The sequence below is a fragment of the Anguilla rostrata genome, chromosome 9, assembly GCF_018555375.3.
Source record: "Anguilla rostrata isolate EN2019 chromosome 9, ASM1855537v3, whole genome shotgun sequence".
Lineage (NCBI taxonomy): Eukaryota > Metazoa > Chordata > Actinopteri > Anguilliformes > Anguillidae > Anguilla > Anguilla rostrata.
The window spans coordinates 21,785,914-21,812,393 of NC_057941.1; the positions used below are offsets into that span (position 1 = coordinate 21,785,914).

General features: G+C 46.2%; 1 protein-coding gene across 5 annotated transcripts in view; it reads left to right on the forward strand.

Annotated features, from left to right (window-relative positions):
* Positions 1–26,480, forward strand: part of cadm1a (cell adhesion molecule 1a) — a 267,196-nt gene that overhangs the window by 183,854 nt on the left and 56,862 nt on the right. For 4 of the 5 annotated variants that reach the window (XM_064351041.1, XM_064351038.1, XM_064351040.1 and 1 more), the window contains exons 2-5: positions 4,985–5,005; positions 17,699–17,845; positions 24,930–25,082; positions 25,991–26,128. In XM_064351041.1, coding sequence (XP_064207111.1) covers positions 4,985–5,005; positions 17,699–17,845; positions 24,930–25,082; positions 25,991–26,128 — 459 coding nt within the window. The remainder of the gene's footprint in view (positions 1–4,984; positions 5,006–17,698; positions 17,846–24,929; positions 25,083–25,990; positions 26,129–26,480) is intronic. The other variant, XM_064351039.1, reaches the window with a different exon arrangement.

A 26,480-nucleotide genomic window follows, 5' to 3' on the forward strand; every position in this document is an offset into this window, starting at 1 on the left:
TTAAGTGCTGTTGTCGCAAGGTGGAAGAGAGTGGGAGGAAAAGTAAGCTACAGACGCATTGATATATTTAGAGGCCAACTAGTGGCCTTTAATAAGGCCATTAAATGTGCTGGACAGCAACATTTTCCAAAAATGATAGCTGATAATTATAATAACCTCAGAAAGCTTTTTTCCATTATCAACCAAATTCTCAATTCTCTCCCTGCCCAGACAAGTGACCGAAATCACAGAATTTGCTACTTTCTACAGCGCTGAAGTTGAACAATTATGTTCTGGTTTTGTAATCTCCTTTGATGTGATAGAGCATCCCTATTCCTTTATGCAGAGGCATCTTAGATACTTTAGAAATGATTAAACATGACGTGCTGCGCAAAGTTATTACCTTACTCAGCTAGTCTTGTAGACCCCATCCCCACCTCCTTTTGAAAAATGTTTTTAGTGCTCTATCTGACAATGTCTTACAGTAAGTACTGCTAATGTACTCTCTTCAGACAGGGGAGATTCCATTTGCTCTCGCTGCTTTGGCGAAAGTCTTAGTCTTAAATAATAATTTAAACAAAATAATTTTGTTCCAACTTACCTTTATTCATTAAAATCTGTGAGAAATCATTGCTCAAACAACTCAATGAGTTTTTAACCTCTAATGGAACTCAGAATGGAATTCTGATCTGGTTTCAAATGCAGCCACAGTACATATACTGTACTTGTAATGGTAGTCAATGACCTCAGACACCAAAATTCTGTCTGTTCTTGTGGTATTGGGCCCAAGTTCTGCTTTTGACACCGTTTACCTCTCTGTTCTCTTTGACAGATTGGACAAATAAGTGGGTGCCACAGGCTCTGCTCTTAACTGGTTTAGGACCTACCTAACTGACCGATCCTTCTTTAACTTGGGCAAGCATTCTTCAGCTAGTGTTGAGGTCATATGTGGTGTCCCTCAAGAATCAATTCTAGGACCAGTCCTTTTTCATCTTTAAACGTTGCCTCTGTGTGATGTTGTCAGGAGGCACGAGATACAATTTCATTACTGTGCCACTGAATTATACCTTTCTGTGTGAATATTTATTGATATTGTGTTTTGAAAATTCTCTGATAGTGCACACACATGCCCAAGCATGATTTTAAGTCTGCTTTAAGAGGGCATATTCTGCCCAAGGTGGCTTGAACCAGATCAAAGGTGAGGAGAAGCCTGGAACGGATGGAGTGGCGTCCCTTTGCCCCACCTCCTTCCTGTGGTGGGAGGAGGCCACACTTAAATTCACTCTCTGGGAGGTGCTGGGGAGCAGGTCTCCATGGGGCTGTTTTACACAGTAAGGATCACCTAAGGAAAAGGAAAAAGCACTTATTTATCCCCCTGTTATCCACTCTAGCTACCCTCCACACCTACATTAAGCACTTAGGCTTACCTGGAGCTCACCTTAAAACAAAGGTTGCGCATTCCTGGGGGGTTTGTATGGTTTACTTTACAAATGTGGCCTGAGGTCATTCATGTACGCATTACATACAGCAATAAAATGTACGATGAAATCCAAGCAGGCCTTTCCCCCCCTTTCCCTTTTCGCGGTTGACAGTGTGATGATTATTCATTGTTGTGATACTTTTCTTCATCCTCAGCATTGTGTGGCACATTTGCTATTCTGCATTGCGGTTTATAACAATGAGGAGCCGAAAGAACAAAAGAATGCTGATGTTTGAAATAGTACTTGGTGTTGATAGTGATGAAAGTTTCCACACACCCCCCCCCCCAGCCAGGTCTTGTTAGTGCGGAGCCATTGACACCAGTGCCCTGGCACATGATCCTGCCCTTCTGGCTCTCTGTATCTGGCTTGCACAGTGAAACTTGCTGTGAAGTACTCTTCCACACATATGAATGTAAAGGGGGGGGGGGGGGGGCATTAATGCAGATCAGGATCACTGACATCCCCCCCCCTCATAAATTCTCCTTTTGTTCTAAAGCAACAGCACCCTTTCATTGGAAATGGCTCATGTTTAATGTATCTCCCGCAGCCAGAGCGTTTAACCTCTCCTGGGGGGTAGAACTCGGCCCTCACCGGAGGCATTGGGAGGCGCCAGGGGAGAGGGCCCAGGCAGGGCCGCAGGGACCCGGTCCAGGCAGAGTTACCCCCCACCCTCGCCCCCCAGCTGGCATCAACTCAACACAGCTGCCTCTCTCCAGGACCCTGGTGTTCTGGTTGTCTGATTCTCAGGGTGGCCCTGGGCCCTCAAAGACCTCCCTACACTTTCATAGCATCACCCCTGGGCCACGACCGGAATCTTTAGTAGGGGAAGAGACCACGTTTGATTCACTGAGTCTTGTTGAGTTGCCAGCCCTTTGTCTTGTTAATGTTTGCACTGCATATTATTTATTCCATCAGTTTTATCTTTTTTTATTTTTTATTTCTTCTGATAAATTTGAAAGGCAGTTTTTACTGGTACGTTTTTTCACACTAGGGCCAAGGCCGAGAGATTGTGATGTCAAAGTATGAGTTGGATGAAATCCCATTAGCTTTTTATTGAAAAGCGGAGTGTTTGGACAGCTTTTTGTTGCGACCGCAGTGTAGTGAAATTCTGCACTTGATTTAAAATATACTGTATTCAATGTCTTGAAGGAAGTTTATTTTTCAAATGGGCAGCCCCAGTGCTTCCAATAATTCTATTCAATATTAAACCATGCTTACTTTTTTACAACTGCTTCTTAAGCAGGAAGACGTCTGAATTTGTTCTTAAATGTCAATGATACGCAACACACAAGTCTGTGTACAGTAGTTTTCAAGTTCTTTAAATGGTCCCTCTTGAATATACTGCTCACTCATGTTTTTTTTAATATAATTTAGAGCTGTGATCTGCCATAAACAGGTAGTTTGAGGTAAATGGCTGGCCTTTGAGTTATCTGGCATATCTGTAAACTGAAGTCTGTGGTCTGACATCTCTCTCTATGAATAATTACTGGATTCTCTCCTAAATCTTAAATCCAAAAGTCCTAGAAAGACGCATTTATTGCACACACAGTTTGAATTGCATGTTGATGCAAAAAAATCTATTTAATTTTCTCATTTATTTTTTTCCCCATTGTGGTCAACAGAGAAATTATTTCTCAGACATCACAACCGCGCATGATTTTGTACACTTCAGCTGATGAAAATTGTACTTTATTCCGTGCATTCTAGTTGATTAATAGACACGGCTCCCCAAAATTAAAAACTGCTACCACTGCTACAGTGTCATAATGGTAGTAGTAATGGTAGTAATAACAGTTATGAGGAGAGGAGGATGTTATTTCCCTCACTGATGTTCTGCATGCTTGGTTCCTTGCCACCAAGATTGGATAATGAGTGTGTCACCGTGATTGAAATTTGGCAAACGCTGGAGAGAAAATTGGTTTCTAATCTAAACCTGTCTCAAAGAAAAACCGCTGACAGTCCTTGGTTAAAGTGGTCTAAAAGGTGTTAACTATGCAAGGGTGCAGTGCATTATGGGTAGCAACTGCTCATTTGCAGCCGCAGCTGTTGTGAAGGGATTTCATAAAGGAATGTCAAGGCTATGTTCACTAGTGTTATTGCTTTTTATTAAAGTTTTACACACGCACGCGCGCGCACACACACGCACACACACACACCCAGACACGCATTTATATATATAAACTTGACACCTCTTATCAGTGCTTTCACACGTGTCTTGGTTTCTTTTTGCTATAAAGAGCTACTTAATTCACACTTTGAGAAACACGTATGCATGTTTAATCATACTGAGTTTTCTCAAGACACCAGGAATGTTACCGATGCGTTTCGTTTATACAGTAGGCTATGTCTTGCTGATGAAGCTGATATGGGTGGGGGAGGGGGAGAGACCTTTCTATCCATGATTTTTTCCTGACACAATCGATCTTTTTTATGAAACCTACAGTAGCACAGGCTTTGTCCTCCACAGTTGGGTTGGATGGGCGAAAATTCATATTTTCAAAAAAACGGCATGTATATTTGAGACCGAGTGATAATTATTCATAATGACACGCGTAAGGACTGCTTATTTCCAGTGCGGTTTTCCTTGGTTTTCAGGCAACAAGGTCGAAGTTAGTCGTTGTAATGGCTTTCTTATGCCACTTCCACAATCCTGCGTTACATAACTAGATGGTTTAACAATATATATATATATGTATATATATGAAATGTGATATACCTAGTTCCTGTTCATTACTTTTCATGTTGGTGGGCCACCCACCTATGACTGCCACATATCTGAAATTAATAGTAAATATTATGTGGAAAATTTAGTCTGGCAGGACATCATGAATTATATTTTGTTTATTATGTTTGAGCAGTGGGATGATCATGTTCTGTAGTGTATTCACTGCGGCTTGGCCCTGAACACTGTTTCACATTGGAATACATTTTAGAGTGTTACTGCTCCCTTCTGGTATACTGCATTGAAGAGATGTACTTTAAGAACTATAACTGGATTAAGTGTGACATGCACATAATGCCTTGTAAAGAGCAGTACAATCCTGTTAGGGGGTTTTCGAGCATTTGGGAAACTTTTTGGCCACCTTTCACGTAAACAACCACCTGCTGTTAAACCGTCCCAAGGAACAATTAGGAAGGGGGAAATTAACCACCGTTAAACTGCTGAAATTCCTCCACTGTCTTTGTGATTTGCATGCTTTCCATTGTTCCAGTCTTACACGTTCCAGTCGTACTGAAATGTGCATTCTACTTAACCTCTGAATGAGGAGAGTAAGCTATTTTTGAGCATTCCCCTTTTATTCCAGAACATTCTGAACCAGCGTGCACTACAGTAAGTGAAAAGTGTTGTGTGGTAAATGAATGAGGGGAAAGCTCACACCTCATTATTTGTTATAAAAGGGCGTTGAACACTGAGGCGCTCCTGTAATGTGATTTCCGCTACCTGGGTGAATTGCTGATTAGGGCCGATTTTCACACCTATTTTCTCTATCTTTTCTCCCCCCCTCTCCTTTTGATGCGCACAGGAGCTGCACAGAACATCCAAGGTATGCAATCCCTTTCGTTTCTTTTTCATCTCATTACTTGCTCTGTCTGTTTCTTTCACTTTCCCACTCACTTCATTCAGTCGTCGAAAAGATGATGTTTTTGACTGGCTCTGCAGGGCTCCCTCTCGATAACTGAAGTTTCTCATTTTACCAGTAGATGGTACGGTACAAGAAGCAATTAAACTGTAGTTGCTTTCCCCATAGTGCTAATTATCCCTTTTAGAATGGCTGCATTACCAGTGTGCATGCATGTTAATTGTTGGTCTTTGATTTCACCACAAAGACTGTATGATAAGTATGGTTACATGGTTTGTAACAGTCATTTTGTTCCTATACAAAAGAGTGTATCCTTCCACATAAGAAAACAAGGAAACTTCTGTAGAGTTCATTTGAACATTTTAAAGGCATAATTTTACCCTTATGTAATTTAAAAAAATGTTGCCACTCATTTTAGTTATGAATGAAAGGATGTAGAATTTTTTTTTCAATTATCTCCAATAATGCACTTCTTTCTCACCTATCTGCAACCTCAGGAACAACCACATATTGCTGTTTGGGTGAAATTTGGGTAGAATTAGGAATTAATCGGGGGGGATGATGAAGAGTGGAATTACTGATGCAAATGAACGTTCCAGTATTTTGGTAGTCGTTTCAAGTCTAAAACCTGAATAATGTAAGCAAATGACAAGCATTTCATTCATTTTCATAAGATTCTTATGAACTGTTGTAGCCGATGATGAAACTTGTTTGAAATGCACAAAAAATGTGATCATTAGGCCTATACCTTTTGAGTACTAGAAGGTGACGTAAGACAAATGGGCTGATCTTCACGAATCCAGGTTGACAAATCCACGTGAGCTCGGCTAGGTTACTTTAGCTTATCTGCTTACAAAAATCATTGTAGCGCATCATGGAGTTATTTCGCAAAAAACACCAAGAATGCAAAGTTGAAATTATGAGGTGAAGTGCTAAAATTTGCCAGAAGAGCTCTCGCAATCATGTGAAAGCCGAGCGTCCTACAGCGATCAGCATGTACACAGAGCGATTGTCATCTGAACAGTCATCGCTGACCTCATTTGGAGATGCGGTCCCCAGCGTTCTGAGGTAATTACAGAGAGGGGTCTGCGATACGTTTCGTGTGGTACCAGTCTGAATTTAATAAACATTTCATTGTCGCTGACGTGAAGCTGGCGAGGCCTGTCGAGCAGTCCGGAGGCCGGCCGGCTCAGGAATGATATGAATCCCCCCCCCCCCCAGCGGTTGATGGTTCGATTCCCCTGCCATGGCGCTCTACGATCCCATCTCTAATTGTTGCCCTCTCTGTTTTCCTCTTTCGAAAGAAAGGAAAAGGACGGTGGACTCTCTGCTCTCCTTTTAAGGCACCTGCATCCCTTCTAAAAAGAAATTAAGAATTCAGATTAGAGCGAGAGAGAGAGCGAGTATCCGATGACCAAATACTTAATTATTTACATTGCTGATATTGATGTCATTGTGATATACATGGCCTATATGTAAATATTAATGGACTTAATCAAGGACACCTATTCACGCATGCCACTCATATTGAGACTTCACAACACACTCATGTTGTCGGCTGCAGAGAAGGAAAAAATAGAATAGCCGCGCAAGTCCCTGTTTTCTGCTGGCACGAAGCACAGTGATGATTTCCAGATCTTTTCAGCATACAATGTAGCTCATTATCAGTGATGTTTACTTCATACTGCCTTTTTTTGCTCATCTTTATCGAGGGGGACAATCATTTTGAAAGTTGCTGTATATCGTGGGTATATATATATGAAAACGTGAGTTTTCCATAAACGCTCCGTTTAAATTAAAAAGCTACTGTCATCCTTTATCACATCTTCAACACTGGGTGACATCAGTTGGTGAAAGCTTTTGGCAGAGACTCATTTCGCACAGCAAGCCTTTTGAAATTGTGTGTGTGTCTGTGTGTTTAATTTTCCCTCTTCTCTTAAAGTTGTCAGAAAGCAATGCGAGCCGTGCCAATGTGAGTCTGCCTTTACAAATCTGTTTCCATCAATCTCCTCAATGAACAATGAGAATAACAAGCGCTAATTGGACTCTTGTGTTGTTTCAGTTATTTAAGGCCTTTTTGCTATTTTGTAACTAGCTGATAACTAAACGGTGGCACTGCCACACGAAGCAGAGCTACAAAGACCACAGCCTGAAATGATCACTAATTAAGAGTTTCTAATAATGAATACATGTGTCCTTCAGATTCTGGTATGGTTCCTTTCAGCAGATTTGGTACAGCACAACAGCTTGTTGTTTCTGTGCTAATTTATTGTGCGTATCGGAAGAACGGCTCCACACAGAATTCCGCTGAAAGCTGTAGGTCCACACTGTCCCATTTTGAGTAAACAGTCTTTATCAGATGAAATCTGGACTGATTTGAAAGATGAGAACTAGCTGTTCATTGATCTAGATCCTGCAACAAAATTTCAGTTTGTTGATCTTAACCCATTGAAAATCACCCAATGAATTCTATAAGTGCCCATCAAGTCAAAATTTTTGGAAAGCAGGGCCTAAAATGATGTCATCACCTCTGTGCAAGTGCACCTTCAGCATCACTCCCCCAGTTCCTTTTCACCAAAGAGTACAGGCTACTCCTGTGTCCGTTCAAACCTGCCGTGACAGCTGGAAAAAGTGCGGAGAACTGTAACTGAGGGATACAAAAGGTGCCTGCTGAGGGCTCCTGGAAAATAATGAACTGGAGTTACTGAGGTACTGAACATGGAAATTTAGTCAACAACTTAACTTCGAGAAGCGTAACTAAAGCTGGACATTTTTATTGATCTGTGTGTATGTGTGTGTATGTATGTGTGTATATATATATATATATATATAATATATAATTCCCCCTCCCTGATTTCCTCTATTATTGTATATTTGTTGATTGTCGCACTGAATGGTTTCAGATCTATAGACGAAATGTAATATTACACAAAGGGAAACTGAGTAAACACAAAACACATTTGTTAAATTATTTCATTTATTTAATGAAAAAAGTTATCAAACACCCATATAACCCATGTGCAAAGTACAATTGCCCCCTTGGTTACTCAATCAACCAATTTACCTAATTTAATTGATAATTAGATTCTGCTGATTGAACACAGTCAGGCTTGATTGCAGCCAGCCTTGTTGAATCTAAACCTCACTCACTTGAACCTTACCATCAGAGTGAACAAGTAACCACAAAGTTTCTACAAGCACACTATGCCATGATGAAAGGAAATTCCAGAAGAGATGAGAAAAAAGTTGTTGAAAAGGTGAGATGAGGGAAAAGTTGTCTGTAAAGGGTTACAAAGCCATTTCTGAGGTTCTGGGACTCCACCGAACTCCAGTGAGAGCCATTATCTCCAAACGGAGAACACTTGGAACAGTTGTTAATCTTCCCAGGAGTGGCCAGCCTGCTAAAAGTTCTCCAAGGGGGCAGCAACAACTCATCCAGGAAGTCATAATATCCCATAAGAACATCCAAAGAACTGCAGGCCTCTCTAGTCTCAGCTCAGTCGTTGTTCTTGACTCCATAATAAGACAGAGACAGGGGAAAAAAATGGGATTCATGGGACAGTAGCAAGCACCTGGATGATTCCCTAGCCTTTTGGGTTAATGTTCTATGGACAACTGAGTCAAAAGTGGAACTTTTTGGATGACAAATCCAATTTATACCTGGCGTAAAGCAAAAACTGAATTTCACATTAAGAACATTACACCAACTGTCAAATGTAGTGATGGTAATGTGATGGTGTGGGGATGCTTTGTTGCCTTGGGGCCAAATGCCTTTAAATTAATTGTATTCACTGTAGAGGTCTTCCGGATATTTTTTTTATTTTTTATTGCTCAGCCTAATAATGGCCTCATAGCTCTGGTCTTCATGTTGAGAAAAACAGTGATAATGGACTCAAAAGGCTAGAATCAAAGCCTGATTCTGAAAGCTCCCTTTTACCTGCACTAAGGAAGCAAATGAAAATGCCTGACTAATCAGAAACACGTGTGACGCCATTAGTGCAAAACACAATGATGCCCTGAAATGGGGGGGGGGGGGACGACGACGACGACTATATATAACAATGCAGTAATTTCAACATGGTGAAGCCAAAATGTATAAAAATACCCTTTAATAAAAGCTGAGAATGTGCACTAACCATTAACCATAACCGATGTGAATCATTGGATTACAAATCTAAAATAGTGAGCTACTTATTTATTTTTTATGGGTTAGATATATTTGCACCGCCAGGATCAGGCAGAGCAGTAAGGAGTGTGACTCAGTCAGGCACCATGCCCAGCTCAGCCACCGCCAACCTAGCAACACCTTTGATTAATGCTGGTTGCCTTCCCTCTTCCACAGCCAATCAAGTGAAAGGCATTGAAGCCAGCTAAACAAACCCTTTACTTGGCAAGGGTCTTGATATTTTGCCTTTGATGAAATTAATAATTAAAGCCGAGTGATTTCTGTGCGGTCGGCGTGGGGATGGGGGGATTTAACCTTTTTTTACGGTTCTTCTCAAACGCACGCGGTTAACTTAGTGCGGCGCAGCCTTTCTCCACAGAGCGCATTGTAAATGCGAACATTCAGAATCTGAACACGCAGAACATGCAGGGGGGTGCTATGCGAAAACATAGCGGCAGCACCACCCACTGTGACTATGTTGTCTGAAAGGCACTGCATCTGTGGGCTAATAATATGATTATTCACAGCCGAGACGCTTTTACCTTGCTGCAGTAATTTCTTGTTCTACATGGTAAATGGTAAATGGACTGCATTTATATAGCGCTTTTATCCAAAGCGCTTTACAATTGATGCCTCTCATTCGCCAGAGCAGTTGGGGGTTAGGTGCCTTGCTCAAGGACACTTCGACACGCCCAGGGCGGGGTTTGAACCGGCAACCCTCCGACTGCCAGACAATCGGTCTTACCTCCTGAGCCCCACATGTATTATACAGATTAATGAAATATAAAGGCATATGAGATTGGTAGCCAGACAAAAGCAGACATGCCGAGCATAATTTAGAAATTCAAATGATGAAACACACAGTCGGTGGCGCACACGCAGGTAACTGTATGCTAGCGCAACGCCAGTCAACGGAAGCAGATGAGCAGCCAAATGACACGAGTTTGACAGCTCAGACAGCTCTACATAGTGACTTCTGGCTTCTGCTTTGGTGTTTACGCCTATGCGCCTCTGCTAATTTTTCTATCGTCTTTTCCACAAAAAAAAAAGTTTTCCAGTGACAGCGTTGTGGAGCATTTTTTATTTTTTTTTTTTTTTGGTTATTCTGGAGGCGTAATACCGTATCACGGTGTTGTGCTTCCAGTTTCTCTCTGTAAGAACCTCCCACAACTACCCGCGAAATCGTTAGTCTCAGCCTGGTTGCTGTCTGAGAGAGAAGCTTTTTCAGGGGGAGACGTGGAGGAGGAGGAGAAGGACCAGGAAAAGAGAAAGATGCGATGTGCGTCACGTATAAGCGAAGCTTGACGTGCGCTCAAAGTTTCTCCGCTCAGATAAACCCGCCATGGTCCCCCCTTTCACTCTCAAGGACGAGTGGCTGGCAGAGTTGGGCCCTGCGTCTCTCCTGGACTGTTATTGTCATTAAAACCCAGCGAATGGGAGATTTCCCCGGGATCGATAGACGGAGATGTGGTGGGGTGGGGGTGGGGATCCACCCGCGCGCGGCAGTTAATCTAGCGGTCGCGGCGGAGGCCCGGGCTCTTATCCAGCAGGCTCAGACACCTCCTTGTCGAGTTCGCAGGACGCTTTAAACGCGGTTTAGCCGCGCTGTCCCGCCGCTGTCTGAGCTGTCAAACTCGTGTCATTTGGCTGCTCATCTGCTTCCGTTGACTGGCGTTGCGCTAGCATACGGTTACCTGCGTGTGCGCCACCGACTGTGTGTTTCATCATTTGAATTTCTAAATTATGCTCGGCATGTCTGCTTTTGTCTGGCTACCGATCTCATATGCCTTTATATTTCATTAATCTGTATAATACATTTCTTATTTCTCACAGTCTGTTCTGTTGACCTGTTTTGGCTGCTCAGTGGATTCAGAGAAGCTTGTTTTCTTTGAAACTGTGATGTTTTGTTTATTCTGTGGCATGCTGCATGTTTTCTTTTTTGGTACAGGTAGGGACGTGCCTGACAAAACAATCTCATAATCCAGTCTGCCATTCCTGTAAAGGACAGCCTGTTAGGGTGTATATTATTCTAATTCAGTGTTTGTTTTAATTGGATCCGTGTTATTGTAATTCAGTGTGTGTTTTTATTTGGTGTATGTTATTGTAGGTCAGTGTGTTTTTATTTGATGTATGTTATTGCAGTTCAGGATGTGTTTTTATTCAGTGTTTTTAGGTGTGCATTACTGTATTTAATTGTAGTCATTGAGTTGTGGTGTTTTCTTCATGCAGGGTATGCTGTGTTGTGTGTGTTATTGAGTGGGATTATTTGGGTGCAGTGTATTATTTCTGTGCTAGGCATGTTTTAGTGTAAATTGTTATGTAATGGTGCTAGTATAGTGTATATTATGTAAGTGAAGTATGTGCTGTTGTGGTGGAGTTACCGCAAGATCATTGATGCACTGTGCCTCTTGCTCTGTTGTATTGTGGCTAAGGTGTCGCTTTTTGATTGACAGATTTACGTGCATATGATGAAACACGGCTCACGAGAGCAGCGGAGGGGGCGGGTGCTGAACGCACGGTGCCGGATATGTGTAGGACAGGGGTGTGATTATAGAGGCAGAGGAAATCAGAAAGCCCTGTGCGCTGGTCTGCAAATGGCAGATGAGGGCAGAATGTCCTATTGGCTGGGACAAGGAGGAACAGAACAGTACGTTCTGCACTGGGCCTTTCAGACAGGCAGAGAGAGAGGGAGGGAGGGAGGGGGAGAGAGAGAGAGACCCTCTGGCCCTGAAAGAGATTTCCGAGTGAGCGAGCGCGATGGCGGGCCCTCTGGTGCCGGGCCGGCCCGCCGCAGCCCCTCTGACGCATTAATCAGCGGAGCGGCCATCTCTGGCGCATTCTGCTGACCTCAGCGCTTCTGCCGCCGGCCGGACCGTCCGCTCTCGCGCCCCATAGCCACTGCCATCTCCTCCGACTCCTTTCTTTTTCTCCTCTCCTTTCCTGCCCCCTCGTTAGCGTTGCTTACCTTGCTGCATTTATCCGTTCGCTTCCCCGACTCTCTGGTGTGGAGCGCGGGGGGTTGCTGGGATAGGCTCATCGGAGCTGCCTCGTAGCATTAGCATTGCGTACCTGGGTGTTTACGGATGCGTTTGCCTGTTTGAATGGGCTCCAACGCCTGGCCTCCTTGTGCGGAGAGTGAGGGTTAGGGACAGCCGTCGCCTTGTGCGGGCGTCTGGGTCTCTTCCCGGGGCTCCTATGAGGAGGTGTGTTTGTAAAAAACCGTCACGCATCTGCATGTGAAACAAGACTGCATGAATGAATGAATAAATAAATAATTAAATAAAATAAATGTAAGGGTAGTAACAGGGGAATCACTGCTTCAGTTCCACGCCCCTTGAGGGGAAAAAGGGAAACTTCAGTGCATTTTTGTTGAGGATTTTTCTCTTCGTTGGTGAAATTGTACATTTAACAATGGACAGTTACGCCAATTCCTGAGAGGCCAAGTACTTCAAGTTAAACAAGATGACAAAAACCACTGCAAAGAGTTATTTGCTTGACGACATAACCACTAGCTGTTAAAAGCTTTTGTCCTTTTGTTTTTAATTGAACAGAAAAAAATATGGTAACAATGAATGTATATAAAGAACAATGGGTATTTTATATACAGTAATAAAAAATTAAGCTAACCTGCAAAATCTTTTAAAGGAATGAGCCATTTATTATGATGATGGTGATGATGATGATGATGATTATTATTATTATTCATAATAGTCAGACTAATAATAATAGCTTATCACATATATTACCTGCAGTTTGTATTGCCTTTCTGAATCTAAAAGGGCTTTACTGTAAAGGGGGAGTTCACCATAGCCACCGCCAATCCAGTGTTATTACTGTGTAGTTATTGGCTGCACCGATCTGAGAGGAGTCATTTATCCCTGTTTTCGGTAACAGCCTAAATGGACGTCGGAGGCGAGCCTGGGTGAAAAGCGTAAAGGACACAGCCGCCTCGGTCGCCCAATGGCGTCCCCCCCCCCCCCGCTCTTCTCCACATGATGGGGTTGTGATGGCTTTGTGATTTAGCTCATCAGAGAGAGAGCGTTGTTACCGTTAGCGAACACCACTCGCCACCGCAGGGGGTCAGCAGTGTCGCCGCTCGCCTCCTTCTCACCTGAAGGGCCGGCTCCCCGGAGAGAGAGTGTGAGAGAGAGAGGGGAGAGTGAGAGAGAGAGAGAGGGGAGAGTGAGGGAGAGAGAGAGGGGAGAGTGAGGGAGAGAGGAGAGAGAGAGAGAGAGAGAGGAGAGAGAGAAGAGGGGAGAGAAGAGAGCGAGCGAGCGTCGTAATTCAGCGCTAGCATTATTGCGAGTCGGCGTGAACCGCGGGCCGCTCCGCCTGGTTAGAGATGCCCTGTGGTGAGCCCGGGAAGGCAAGAGCAGCCGGACGAAACATCCTCTTAATGGCCTTGCTAGCCGCGGTCCTGCGCGGCGCGGCGGCCGCTTAAGTAGCGTGTTGCTATTGAGCCGAGCCGCCGCCGTCGCTGCGGATACAAGCCCCGGCTTTCGCAGCGCGCTCGCGCCCGAACGAGCGGCAGGGGTCAGCGACCTCAAGCGTGCGCGCGGGAGTGAGGCTGGTGCGCGTGTACGCGGTGTGCATGCTTTCGTGCACATTTCATTCGTTAATAATCGGTTTCGTGGGCTGTGCCTGTCAGCCTTGTGTCCGTGAAGGCCAGAGTGTGCACACAGCACAAGCCCCCGGCTTAACCAGACTCGCTAATCAGCTGCGCAGGTTATCAGGGATGCGTCCAGACAAGCAACCGCATTGGCGCGTGCGTGCATGTACACGTACCATACACGCGCCATACACGCACCATACACGCACCATACACGCACCATACACGCGCCATACACGCGCCATACACGCGCCATACACGCGCCATACACGCGCCATACACGCACCATACACGCAGCCATACACGCACCATACACCGCCATACACGCAAACCATACACCGACCATACACGCCCATACACGCACCATACACGCACCATACACGCACCATACACCACCATACACGCACCATACACGCACCATACACGCACCATACACAGCACCATACACACACCATACACGCACCTACCATACACACACCATACACGCACCATACACGCCACCATACACACACCATACACACACCATACACGCACCATACACGCACCATACACGCACCATACACGCACCATACACGCACCATACACGCACCATACACGCACCATACACGCACCATACACGTACCATACACGCACCATACACGCACCATACACGCACCATACACGCACCATACACGCACCATACACGCACCATACACGCACCATACACGCACCATACACGCACCATACACGCACCATACACGCACCATACACGACCAACGCACATAGCACATCACACATACACGCATCGCACTTCCGCACCATACACGCAATTCACGACATACGCCATGCATATAAATTACCGTGCTATTTTTTAAAAAGAAGGTGCCGGTGAACTGAGCCAATGAAACGGGCTGATTTAGGAATGGAAGGGTGGGGGTGGAAACCCGAAGGAGAGGGCATGCGCGCCAGTGTGGGGGAATTGAGCTGTGACAGCCCTGACGCTGAGGGACGAGAACGGGGCGACCTCTCCGCCCGCCGCCAACGCCGGCACCTGTGCTAGCGGCGCGGCGCGCAGGTGTTTCCCGTCTGTCGCCGCGGTAGCGGGCATCCTCCCCCCCCCTCTCCCCCTCCCCCCAATCCGAGCCCCCTTCACCCCTCGCTCCCTCCCTCACTCCACTCGTGCTATTTCCGAGCACTGGTAATTACACGTAAAGAAAAGGCCGCGGTTCTGTTTGAAGGAGTTATGCAAATGGCGGTCTGAGCCCTTTCCCTGCTCGCGCAGGGCTAATTGCAGCCATTTCGCCCGGCGCGTTTAACGCTGGCGTTGGGCAGGCTTTCACCCACTCTGCCCGTGTCCCGGGGTGGCTGCGTTCTGCTGGCCTTCTCAGCTGCGTTACTCCCGCTCAAACCGTTTACCGTCTCTTCAGTGGCCACCCGCATTCAGGGAGACTTGTATTTATTTGGTTTCTGCCTTCGACCTCGGTTTGAATCACAGTGTTCATTAGCGTGGTATTTATTGAAGCCCTGTTTCCCTTTGTTTTAATGGCAGTCCGCCAATTAGAACCTGCATCCTTTTTGGTGCGCAAGCCGTTCGATATATAAATAGCCAATTTCCAGTTTGTGTAAATGGATCAGATATATAGCACAGTCTATATAAAAGGAAATATGAAATGATGAAACCTACCTACTTCTCATCTCTTTCCTTCCTCACCTTATCGATGCAGTTGCATGGTCACCACTGGGCTTGGTTAATGACCATCCAACACGTGCGCGTCTCTCACTGGATTTGACAGAATGGCGCCCCCAAGTGGCTAAAAGGTTATTTTCCTTTGAAAATTAAATCTGGCCAGGGTGAGCCATTTAAGTCTGAATACCACCCACCCCCCCACTCCAAAAATGACAAAACAAATTTTAGAAGTCATCGGCATTAAGGAAATTAGGCGAGTGTCATTTTTATCTGGATAATAATTAAATCCAAGAAGTGTCTCAGTCAATAATAATATTTATTATCATTTTTAATACTAATAAGGAATGTCCATGCTATAATTGCAGTGGCCCCTCAGAGAGGATATTTTCTGTTGTATTTGTTACAAAAAAGGCCTCATAGCATAGCTTTAATTTGCATTAAAAATATATTTTTTTCAATTTTAGATAAGGTGACACTGCGGAGCTTTTGCAGTGACTCAGAGGCTGGTTGCGGCTGTTCCTGTGTGATATATTGGCAGCATTTTTCCTTAGTGCTGTGGAGTTCAAAGACCGAATCACTCTCCATTATGAACATTGTTGAGCGCTTCTAATTCGATGCACATAAATTAGGTTTGCAGGCATTAGGCGAGGTGAACTTGAATGGTTGCCGTTTAAGATCCAAGGTGTTGCCTGGCAATCAAAAAACAGGTAAATAATTTAAATAAAAATGCGTATATAAAAACCTATTATTGTGCCTTGGGTAAATAAGTCGGCGTGGTTTTTGTTGTTTCCGCTAATGGAGGAAATCTTGAGTTACACCGGCTTGCGCGTGCGTGCACGTGTATGCGTGCCGGTCTGTGATTTGCCGAAGCTCGATAGTTACCGCGGAGACGTCCGAAAGCCTTTCAGACGCGTTTCCTGTCCCCCCGCGAGTCGGGCCAGCGGCGGGAGAGCAGCAGCTGCGTGGCGCGGGCTGCGTTTAGCCTTCAGCCCTGTGTCTCCTGGCGGTATGACCCCTGGAGCGCTCGTTTCCGCCACGCGCGGCCGCTGAACTGAGAGAGCGCGCTTTGACAGGCCGCGGGCCGCTCTCCCCGCCCACTCCAGGTGTGATAGGCCGGGTTAAATCACCATCAGAGGACAGAAACACAGAGATCCCTTGCTATGTTAATATCTGCTTAGCCGCCCCCACACAGAGATGTACACATTGAGACGTATAGCAGGCACTCTTATCTAGAGAGACTGGCAGGGATTGCATTGTTCCACGCTGTTCACTTATGCTGCTGGATATTTTACTCCAGCAGTTCAAGTTAAGTACCTTTCTGAAGGGTGCAGTGGCAGTGCCACTGGGGATCCAACCCGCAGGCTTTGACTAGCAAGTCCGTAGCTCCTATACTACACTGCACTTTAAAGGGCAGGGAGGTAAACCGGTTGGGTGTGCAAATCAGTATATCGTGTTTTCCACAAACTGCACGAGTCCAATTACATTGAGGCTATTAGATCTTAGAGGATTGGTGATAAATTTAGTACAGGGCTCCACCCCCCCCCCTTGCCTTCCCACTGTCTTTAGAATTTTAAAAAAAGAGCATACAGTGAATAATTTAAATTGATGAGCCCGTTTTCCTGAGCTGCTGGACGGCTGTCTGAAGTGGCTCCCGCCTGTCTGTGGCCCTGGGATGATGTAGCACCTGGTGCATCTGATTCAAGCCACCATCAAACAGTCCTCATATCCCAGCCTGCCACGGGCTTTAGCTTCGACCATGAGCGGCAATAACTGGACTCGCACATAAATTACACAGGCCTGAAAATCAATACTTACACCCACTGCAGGGTCTCTTTAGCCCTGCCATGTGGCGCTTCTGTGTGCGTGTGCGTGGGTGTGTGTGTCGTGTCATGCTGTGTGTGCCGTGTGTGCGCCATGCCTTGTGTGTGTGCGCATGTGTGTGTCGTGCTGGGTGTGTGTGTGTGTGCACGTGTGTGTGCGCATGCCTGTGTGCGTGCCCAAGTGTGTGCCTGTGTATGTGTGTGCGTGCGCGCATCACTTTGTGCGTGTGTGTCTTTGTGCCTTTGTGTGTATGTGTGTGTGAGCACGCACACATTTGAAAGATTTTCTTGGCGTAGATTCCGCTCTCAGATTGAGCCAGCCTGCCAGCAGCAGTGTAATTGTGGATTAAGCTTCCCCCCCCCCCCTCCTTGTTTTCTCTCTGTCCTCTGAATCCAGTCCAAAGTCAGAACCTGGTGACGGATAACGTGACTGTGGTGGAGGGGGAGGTGGCCATCCTCAGCTGCAGAGTCAAGAACAACGATGACTCCGTCATCCAGCTCCTCAACCCCTACAGACAGACCATCTACTTCAGAGACGCCAGACGTGAGTACGCCAGACGTCCCCTCTCGCCGTGGAAACGGAATCGCTGTTGCCTATAAATAACCCCGCTCTGGCCACTTTCCGTTCAAGAGAATATTTACCGAGCTCCTGTCGGATTCAAAATGAGAAGTGTGTGTCGCATGCGTGGATATTCACGCTGGAAGCAGAACTCAAAGACTGGAGAGTATTTGTTTTTCCACTGCAATTCTTGGGTCATTTATTTTTCTTTTTTTTTTAAAAACCCCTTTGTGACTTGGCTCTGGGTGGTTACAAGTTAAAATCATATTTGTGCCATAGATATTGCACTCTTGAGCACTGTGTATGTCTAAATTGCAAGGTGTGGGTTCTGTGAGTTTTAGTTTCCAGCTTAATAAATGGATAATGTGTCAAAGGTAAGATGTGTGAGTCACCCTGAATAAAGCGGGTTTTCTAAGCGAAGCGGGTGATGTAAAATAATGTCTTAATGTCAGCATGGAAGCTCGAACCTTTTCTGGAAACTGTGGGCAGGGATAGGAAAATCAGCCTCTGACATTTCTGAAGTCGGTGTTTTTCAGAGAGAAACTCGCTCTCATCGCAGTCCGCCAAAGCTGGACCCCACGCCACGCGAGCAGCAGGGGTGTCCTGAACCGAGCTCATTCCCGCAGGCAGGGGGCGCCGACACCAAATCCTCGGGCCCGCTCTGCGATTGGTCGGCGCTTTGAAAACTGGATGCCACCCACCGAGCTCAGGCACGACTCGGCCACTGCCTCATTTACAGCTGCCTCGTGTCGCTCCTCCCAGAATGCACCTTGCTTTAGCTTTCTTTTTCTTATCTTTTGGGGAAGAAAAACTAAGGAAAAGAATCCCTTTCCCTCCTTGTCGATGGTAAGAAGCTGTATCTTTTCAGTCCCTGTCAGCCTCACGCAGGGCTCAGTTCAATCAGCGCAACTCAACCCGTTATTGGCTGTCACCTCAACTGCACTCTGAGTGGCCGTGTCCTTGACTCCGCCCATTAGGTTCCATATCCTCGACTCAACTTCTAAGCGCCGGTCTCCTTGACTTTTCAGCACCCAGAGTGAGTGGCAGTCTCCTCGACTCCGCCCATTAAGGGGTCGTCTCTTTGACTGCTCTCATGAGCGACGCATCATCACGTTGACAGCGGCGGCTTGTCCCCCCCCCCCCGACTTACCGTTGCAATGGCGCTTCGGCTCTCGGCGGTCCGGGCCCCACGGGGGCCATAATTGTCCCTTGTCTGGCTAATAACATCCTGATGGGTTCCTTTCAAAGTGCCTGGGCCCGGTAATCAGAATTGATTGCAGTCATTTAGGATAAATGGGGTGTCCCACGGAGCCGTCCGGATTAAAAACCCTGGGAAGACAATGCGGACAAGATTTGGACGACGGGAAGAGACGTCCGCTCCCCTCTGAAGTCACCCCTCGTCTTTCCTATGCTCAGTGTGTGTCCAGCATTCTTGTCGCTTTTGTCACTGGTACTTGTTGGAACCGTTTTCCCCTGTTTTTTTTTTTTTTGTTCCTTTTTTGCACAATTTGGAATGTCCAGTCGCCCACCTTGGCTCACCCCGTTGCCGTGGCGCCGCAGGTGCCCAGTCGTCTAACAGGAAACCCTCTTGTCCAATGAGGCGGGTGAAGCCCTGCTACTTACCCTCCCTCCCTGGGTGAGACCACTCGCCCAGTGGGACTCCCGCCCGATTCCAGACCGAATGGCGCACTGCCACGCCATGTCATAGCGCTTCAGCTGGGCACGGCACCCAGGCGAAACTGCGCAGCGTCTTCTGATTCATTTACACCTTCAGCAGCCCCCTCGGTTTAGTAACGTGAGAGGTAGCAGACGAACATTTATCACGCCACCACCCTACTCTCCTTCCAGAAACTTTTGTGTTTTCAGAAGATAGACTGACAACAGGTCAGCTGTGTGGATTCCACTCTACAACTGTGTCGAAAATGTATTTTATTTATTTTCTAAAGTATTATTTTAAACCTGTGTATATTTTTACAGAAGTCCCCTCTATTCACAGTAAACAGCTCTAGGGCCGTATGAGAAATGAATAACTCGACAGGGCAGAGGTGTGAAATGCCACGCAAGTCTCTCACAATATCAGGACAAGTCTCTCACAACACCAACTGGACTGTCCCCATGGGCATTGAAAATATTTTAACTGTCAGAAAAAGTTTTTTTTTTTTGTTTTTTTTTTTGGTTTGTTTGTTTTGCTAACCTCTATGACCATTTTTTTCCTTCAAAAAAATACATAGTGAATCACAGAGACTGCGCTCGAATCTGTGTCCCAGTCACGCCCCCCTTGCTCCTCAGTGGCTAAGTTTAAAATAATCCTCAGGTCGTGAATCCAGCCTAAATGAGCTTTTTCTCTGCAATTTCTTCATTCTTTCGCTGCAAACTTTCAGTCATTATCGATGCACTTATATATATTTTTTAGGTATTGATTTATGTTTCCTGGAAGGGTGTCAGTCTTGAAGGTGAGAGATGCTGTTAATCTCTTGTTCTCTGGTCTTCCGAAGTTCGCTGCTGAGCTTTCTCACCCCCCTTGTTGGTACTGCTCAAGAAAAAAGAACGTATTTCATGTAGCCTCTGACATCATACTTTGATTTCTTTGTTTGGCTATTGCCACTGAGTCCTCCCAGTAGGTGAGCTTCAGAACCAGTTAGCTTTGTTAGCATCTCAGTCTATCCTTAAGCTTCTTTGCTGTAGTCTAGAACTGGGGAAGAAGAATGCTATGAAATCTCCCACAGTAGGTTTGTTTTGATAGTGTTGCGCAGGAAACATCTCACTTTTTTTGGTGATGTAAAGTTAAAAGAAGTTTTAATTCTTAATTTTTTTGTTGTCTCTTTCATAGCTTATTCATATTAATGGGAGAGAGTAAAATGGATGGAGTCGTCACTTGCCATCGATGCACTGATTTTTTTTGTAATTGATTGTATCCTTTTTCAGTTGAGATTACTTTGATTGGTCCATACCAGTTAGTGGTGAAAGCACATGATGGCTCTGTTTTTTCCCCTCCTCACAGTCAGAAGGCCGTCAGAGGTTGCCTGGTGACCCACGGGTGTGGCATGGCAGGGCTTTCTCAGCACAGCGCTATCCTACCCACAGTGCACACGGAGGGGTCCGTTACCTGGAGTCAGCCCGTCCCTTGTGCTCTCAGTAACCCTTCCTGTCAGGTGACGGAGAGATGGGTCGTTAGCCAAGAGCTCATGAGAGTGAATGGATGTGATGAGATGCCTCTCGATCACAGCCCTCCAGCTCGTGCCATTAAGCCTGACAGCACACGTATTAGCATTTTTATAAAGATTTAATTGTTCCTTCATTCGCTTCAGTTCCATGGTGAGCTGAACTGCAGTGCTGTGTGCCTCCTTGTTACCTGTCACGGGCGAAACCCGCTCCCTGTGCCGTTCTCAGCACATTTCATTTCACTTGGGAGAAACAAGTGATTTTATAACTCAATTCTCAGTTCAGCTTTGCTAAAGAACTTAACGAGTGGAACCCTCCGTTGTTGCCAGTGAAGGGCTTTGGTCCGTCCTGTTCCAGGTTCCCATACAGACGGGCCCTGGGCCTTTGGTCCAGCCCATTTCAGCAGATCAGTCCCAGGTATCTGCAGAAGCACTCCCAGCAACAGACGGATGAGTCACAGCCTGGGCTCAAATCACGGAGCCATTTTTCTGGCGCGCCACAAATGAAGGAGCTTTGGGCAGACGTGCGGGCGGCGGTCCTGCCGCAGGGTCGAGCGCGGCCTCTGCTCTTTCCGTGCGCCCAGATACCGGCCGTCTGAGGGTAGGAACTCGGCGCCACAGAGAACGGTTATGACCCCTAATGGCCGTATTTTTCTCATAATCTCGGTAATGCTCATAATCGTATGCCATTTTTGGCGGGGAGCGAAGCGGGTCTCGTATAATGGCTCGTGTTGTTGTCATTCCCTGGTACTTTCTCCCCGGGGGGGGGGGACTCGGGGCATAATTTATATGGCTGTATCAGTCGCTGGCCCTGAGTTTACAAACACTGCTGGGTTTTCAAAACTGATGCATAATTTAACAGTGAGCATTGTTAATACACTGCAGTGTATTTTGTAGCGGAGTAGTGTTGTTCAGCCCGCTGCTTAGCTTCAAACTTCACCATTTCATGGCGTCTCCTCAGTTGCGGGTAATCTTCTTCTGTGGTTGAGAACCAGCAGGCGCTCCACGGAGAAGTGCACTAGCGCCTCCTGCTGTGCAGAAGCGAGGGTTCTCCTCCCTCACAGTCTGAGGTCCTTGCAGGTTAAAAAGTGGCCCATGGGTGTGTCGTACCGATGCTTGATCTTGGCTGTGCTTTCTTACCCACAATCCACATGGTGGGATCCGTCTCCGTGGCTGGTCTTTGGGGAACTGTCTATCACCGGCGCTCTCGGTAACCCTTCCTGTCAGGTGACGGGGGGGCGGGCCGTTAGCCGAAAGCCCATAAGGGTGAGTGGATGTGATGAGATGGCTCTCACAGTCGCCGCGCTCCGGCTCGTCCCATTAAGCCTGACACCGCGCTCATTAGCATTTTTATAAAGATTTAATTATTCCCATCACTTGCAAACCCGACTTTAGTCACAATAGATTACAAACTGCATCATCCGCACCCCGCTCTTATCGTCGAGTTTTAATCCCTGTGCGTTCCTCAGTCAATGAAATTGAATTAAATCGTTAGCTTCAAACTGCCCTTTCCCTGACGACTGGGTCCCCGGCTTTCATGCCGCGCGCCGTGATAAGTCGCGCGCATTGTTCTCGCGCGACCTTAAAGACGACGCCCCGCACAAGGAGAAGGGGGAAAATTTGGGAAACGCACCCAACCTAGCTTAAAGCAGAGCCTATTGTCCTGTTCCTCTCCTTAGAGCCTGCTGCATACAAGCCTTTTGCTTCCCAGTCCAGGTCTTTTTTGAATGTTCTGTTAATCAATTTTTTAAGCGCGCCAGCAGCACTGGTGCTTGCACGCACGGATGCACATGATGGGTCAGTCGATATATCTTGGAGGGGTGGAAACCATCCTCCGTTCCCAGCCTTGGCATCCTCTAAAACAGCTGCAGGGATCTGAAGACTTTTCTGCTGAATCCAGGGAGGGGTCCGTCCAGATCAGACTTCCCCCTCTGAAGCACCTTCCGTGCCTTCATACACACCTGCGGCTGTTTCGCCGCATGGCCTCTCCTCCTTCCGGGTCATTTCCCACAGTGGTGCCCTTTTCCTTCTGATGTTTACCGATTTTCTAGCCCATCAGGGTCAGGAATCCATGAACAAGCCTCCCTGACCGACCCGCCCCGGCACCTCCCCAAAAATCGCCTGAGCTGCAGGATCGTGATGTGGGAACGCGATGAAAAATGGGTATGATGAAAGAATTGTCAGAGCTGAACTTCAGGCTTTGAAGCACAGCACACTGAAGTTGTAAAGATGACCTGGCCGCAGGCGCAAACTTTGAGTCGACCTACCAGTTACCTGCTTACTTCAGCGAAATGCTTATTCTGCAAGGAATTATTTTAGTTATCTGCAGTAGTTTGGGTCATGTAATGTGTGGTCATACTGGAGCACAGCCAAAGTGAATGTCTTATCGTGAGGGTTTTTATGACTGCTTTAATCAGACACTGGCAGGAAAGTGATTGGTGGGTGGTGATTAGCCAATCATAGCTCATGTACAGTGAAGGTCTGTCATGAACTGGACAATGAAAGTCATTTATCTAATCTGGCTGTGCTTGCCTGGGGTCTATCCTGGTGTATACCCCTTTTGCAACTAGTGAGTCTTTTAAGGGTGGCCCGTTCTTAGTGCTGTGAAGACCATTCCTAGTGCAGTGAAGACTGATCTTAGCACTGTGAAGACCATTTTTAGTGCTGTGGATGTAAGTCAGTAAAGGGTCCAGGTTCGGCGTGGTTAAATCTAGGCCTGGCTTGTTCAACAGGCACGTCTATCGGACTGACATGCTTCTTGCCCATCCATTTAATTATACATTGTTTTTTTTAAATTCAATTTTGTTTGGGCCCAAATGTGAGATGCCATTATCAGAGGCTCTTCTCATCAGGACATATTTAGTTAAAAATCTCAGAGGATGGATGATTATTTAGTTTCTAGTTAATTGTGTTTTTCGTATTTGTTCACTTGCTGTTTTCCTTTGAACTCCAGTGACGGGGTGAGAGAGCTGTGAGCAGTGCGAACAGCCGCCGTCAGCCCAATTCCTTTAACCAGGCAGTGGAGCCGAGCTTTCATCTCCCGCATGCCATCACGCCCCGCGCTGCACTCTTCGGCTAACAGCTCGGAAAAAAGTCTAACGGGCCCTTCACGGTTCTTAAAGGGGTAGTTGACTTTCTTGGGTTTTTTAAGTTGGAGCTACTTCCTGTGGTGTATGCAACCTGAGACCGCAGCAATCAAGCAAATTGGGAGTGAAGAGCTTCCACCTCCTGAGAAGTATCACAGGCGTAAATGATTAAATTTGTTTATAATTGTGAATAAAGTACTATAAAATTAATCTGCGCTTAAGTTAACTGCTGGAAGCATAAGAGCACTGTACAAGTTGCACTTTGGAGTTACTTCAAACATATTTTCTTGCTTAGAAAAAGTGTTGCTTGAAGTCCTCTATAACTACCATTGGTTTTCAGAAACTTCTGTAAGTATCCAAAATATCTATCCAATAACAGCACCAGAAAGAGCACTGTCACTTTAGGGGAAAGAAGCAATAACCATTTTCCCCTCACCAAAAAAGTACATATTTTTCAGTTCCTCGTCTAATTGGGAGAGAGACCCTGAGCAAGACCACTAGACCTCAGGAGCGAATGAACACTGAGCTCTGAAATAGAACTTACTCCTGGGGAGACGGGTGTAGATAGTGAAAATGCTCAGTTGGATTGACTTGCAAAAGGCTTGCTGCACTGTGTGAAATGGAATTGGTAAGGTTGTGCTATGGAAGCAGAACCACAAATGGATTTTTTTTTTTGTTACGGATTCAAGCCGCATACAGAAATTTTACCCCTCTTTGGCTAGGGAAGAAATACAGACCAAAACACTTGCACACGCACGCCTACACCTGACCTGACACCTGTCTTTTAAGCAATGAACTCCCTGCCTGTGCTACTTTCCACAGCCTTGAAGGATAGCCGGTTCCAGCTGGTCAACTTCTCGGACAATGAGCTGCGGGTGTCGTTGTCCAACGTGTCGCTGTCCGACGAAGGGAGATACGTGTGCCAGCTGTACACCGACCCTCCACAGGAAGCCTACGCCGACATCACTGTGCTGGGTATAAGAGCACCCGCGCCTCACTCCCCACTACACCGCTGAATGCACTCGCATGACTGACGGCCACAACGACACTCACTGCCATTTGTACTGTGAGACGCACAGCTGCAGTAATCACACTCAGACACTCACCGCACATGTGCAGACGAGGCCTGGGTTTTGATTTGTCTATCCATTTTTCAGCAGCTTGACGAAAAGCAGCCTATGCATCTTATTTGTTTGTGTGTGTGTGTGTAGGGTGTGGGTGTTTGTGTGGGACCTGTGTTTTGTAGTCGTCCAATCACTGTCGGTATGCATTTATTGTACATCGCTTTGGATAAAAGCATCTGCCAAATACATGTGATATAATGTGTGTGTGTGTGTGTGAGTGAGTGTGCACATATGTACTGTAGTACATATCTGCTTATTTTATTTTTTGAGAATCGCCATATGGTAAAATGAAAAGAAGATACTATTTCTATTGGCGTTACTGAAGTTGCAAACTAGATTGTTTGCACATCAGTGGAAGTCAGGCTTAGCTGTCAGAATTTACAGCAGGCGAAGCCAATTAATGCCAACTAGTTACATCACAGCCAGGCGTCCATCAGGCTTGGAGCCCTGTGACAAGCACGTTTGTCAGGAGCAAACCTCGTGGCCACAATCAGATAGCACTCTGGCAGGAGCTGATAGCCTGCTGTAAACCGACTGCAGATTGTCTGATGTGGGTCCACTGCTTTACTCATTTAGCCAGTTGGACAATTCAAAATCCCTCTCACATGCTTTGGGCTCATATCAGTACATTGTATAATTTGTGTGTGAAGCCAATTTGTGTCTTGCCCGAGACAGAACCACTGTTGTCTGTTGATTTTGTTGCAAACCTTTTGATAAGGTTTTTGGGACGTTTCTTCAAACGCTTTGATGTGGTGTCAGTCCCGCCAGGCTACCCAATCATCAAGTCCGAGGAAGGCGTGGTCAGCGAGGGGAACGAAACGGAGATGAACTGCACGGCCGTGGGCAGCAAGCCGGCCTCCATCATCAGATGGATGAAAGGAGACAAGGAGCTGCAAGGTTGGTCAGGTGAAGCGCATCCCCACATACCCCAATGGCCAAAAGGATGTGGACATCTGACATCCAACATCTCATCCAAAATGATGGGCATTAATAAGGAGTTGGTCCACCCTTTGCTGCTATAACAACCTCCACTCTTCTGGGAAGGCTTTATACTAGATTTTGGAGCATTGCTGCAGTGATTTGCTTCCATTTGGCCAGAAGAGCATTAGTGAGGTTTGGCACTGATTGGGTGATTAGGCCTGGCTCACAGTTGGCTTTCCAGTTGATCCCAAAGGTGTGGGATGTGGTCAGGGCTCTGTGCAGGCCAGTCAAGATCCTCTACACCGTTCTTGACAAAACCTTTTATATA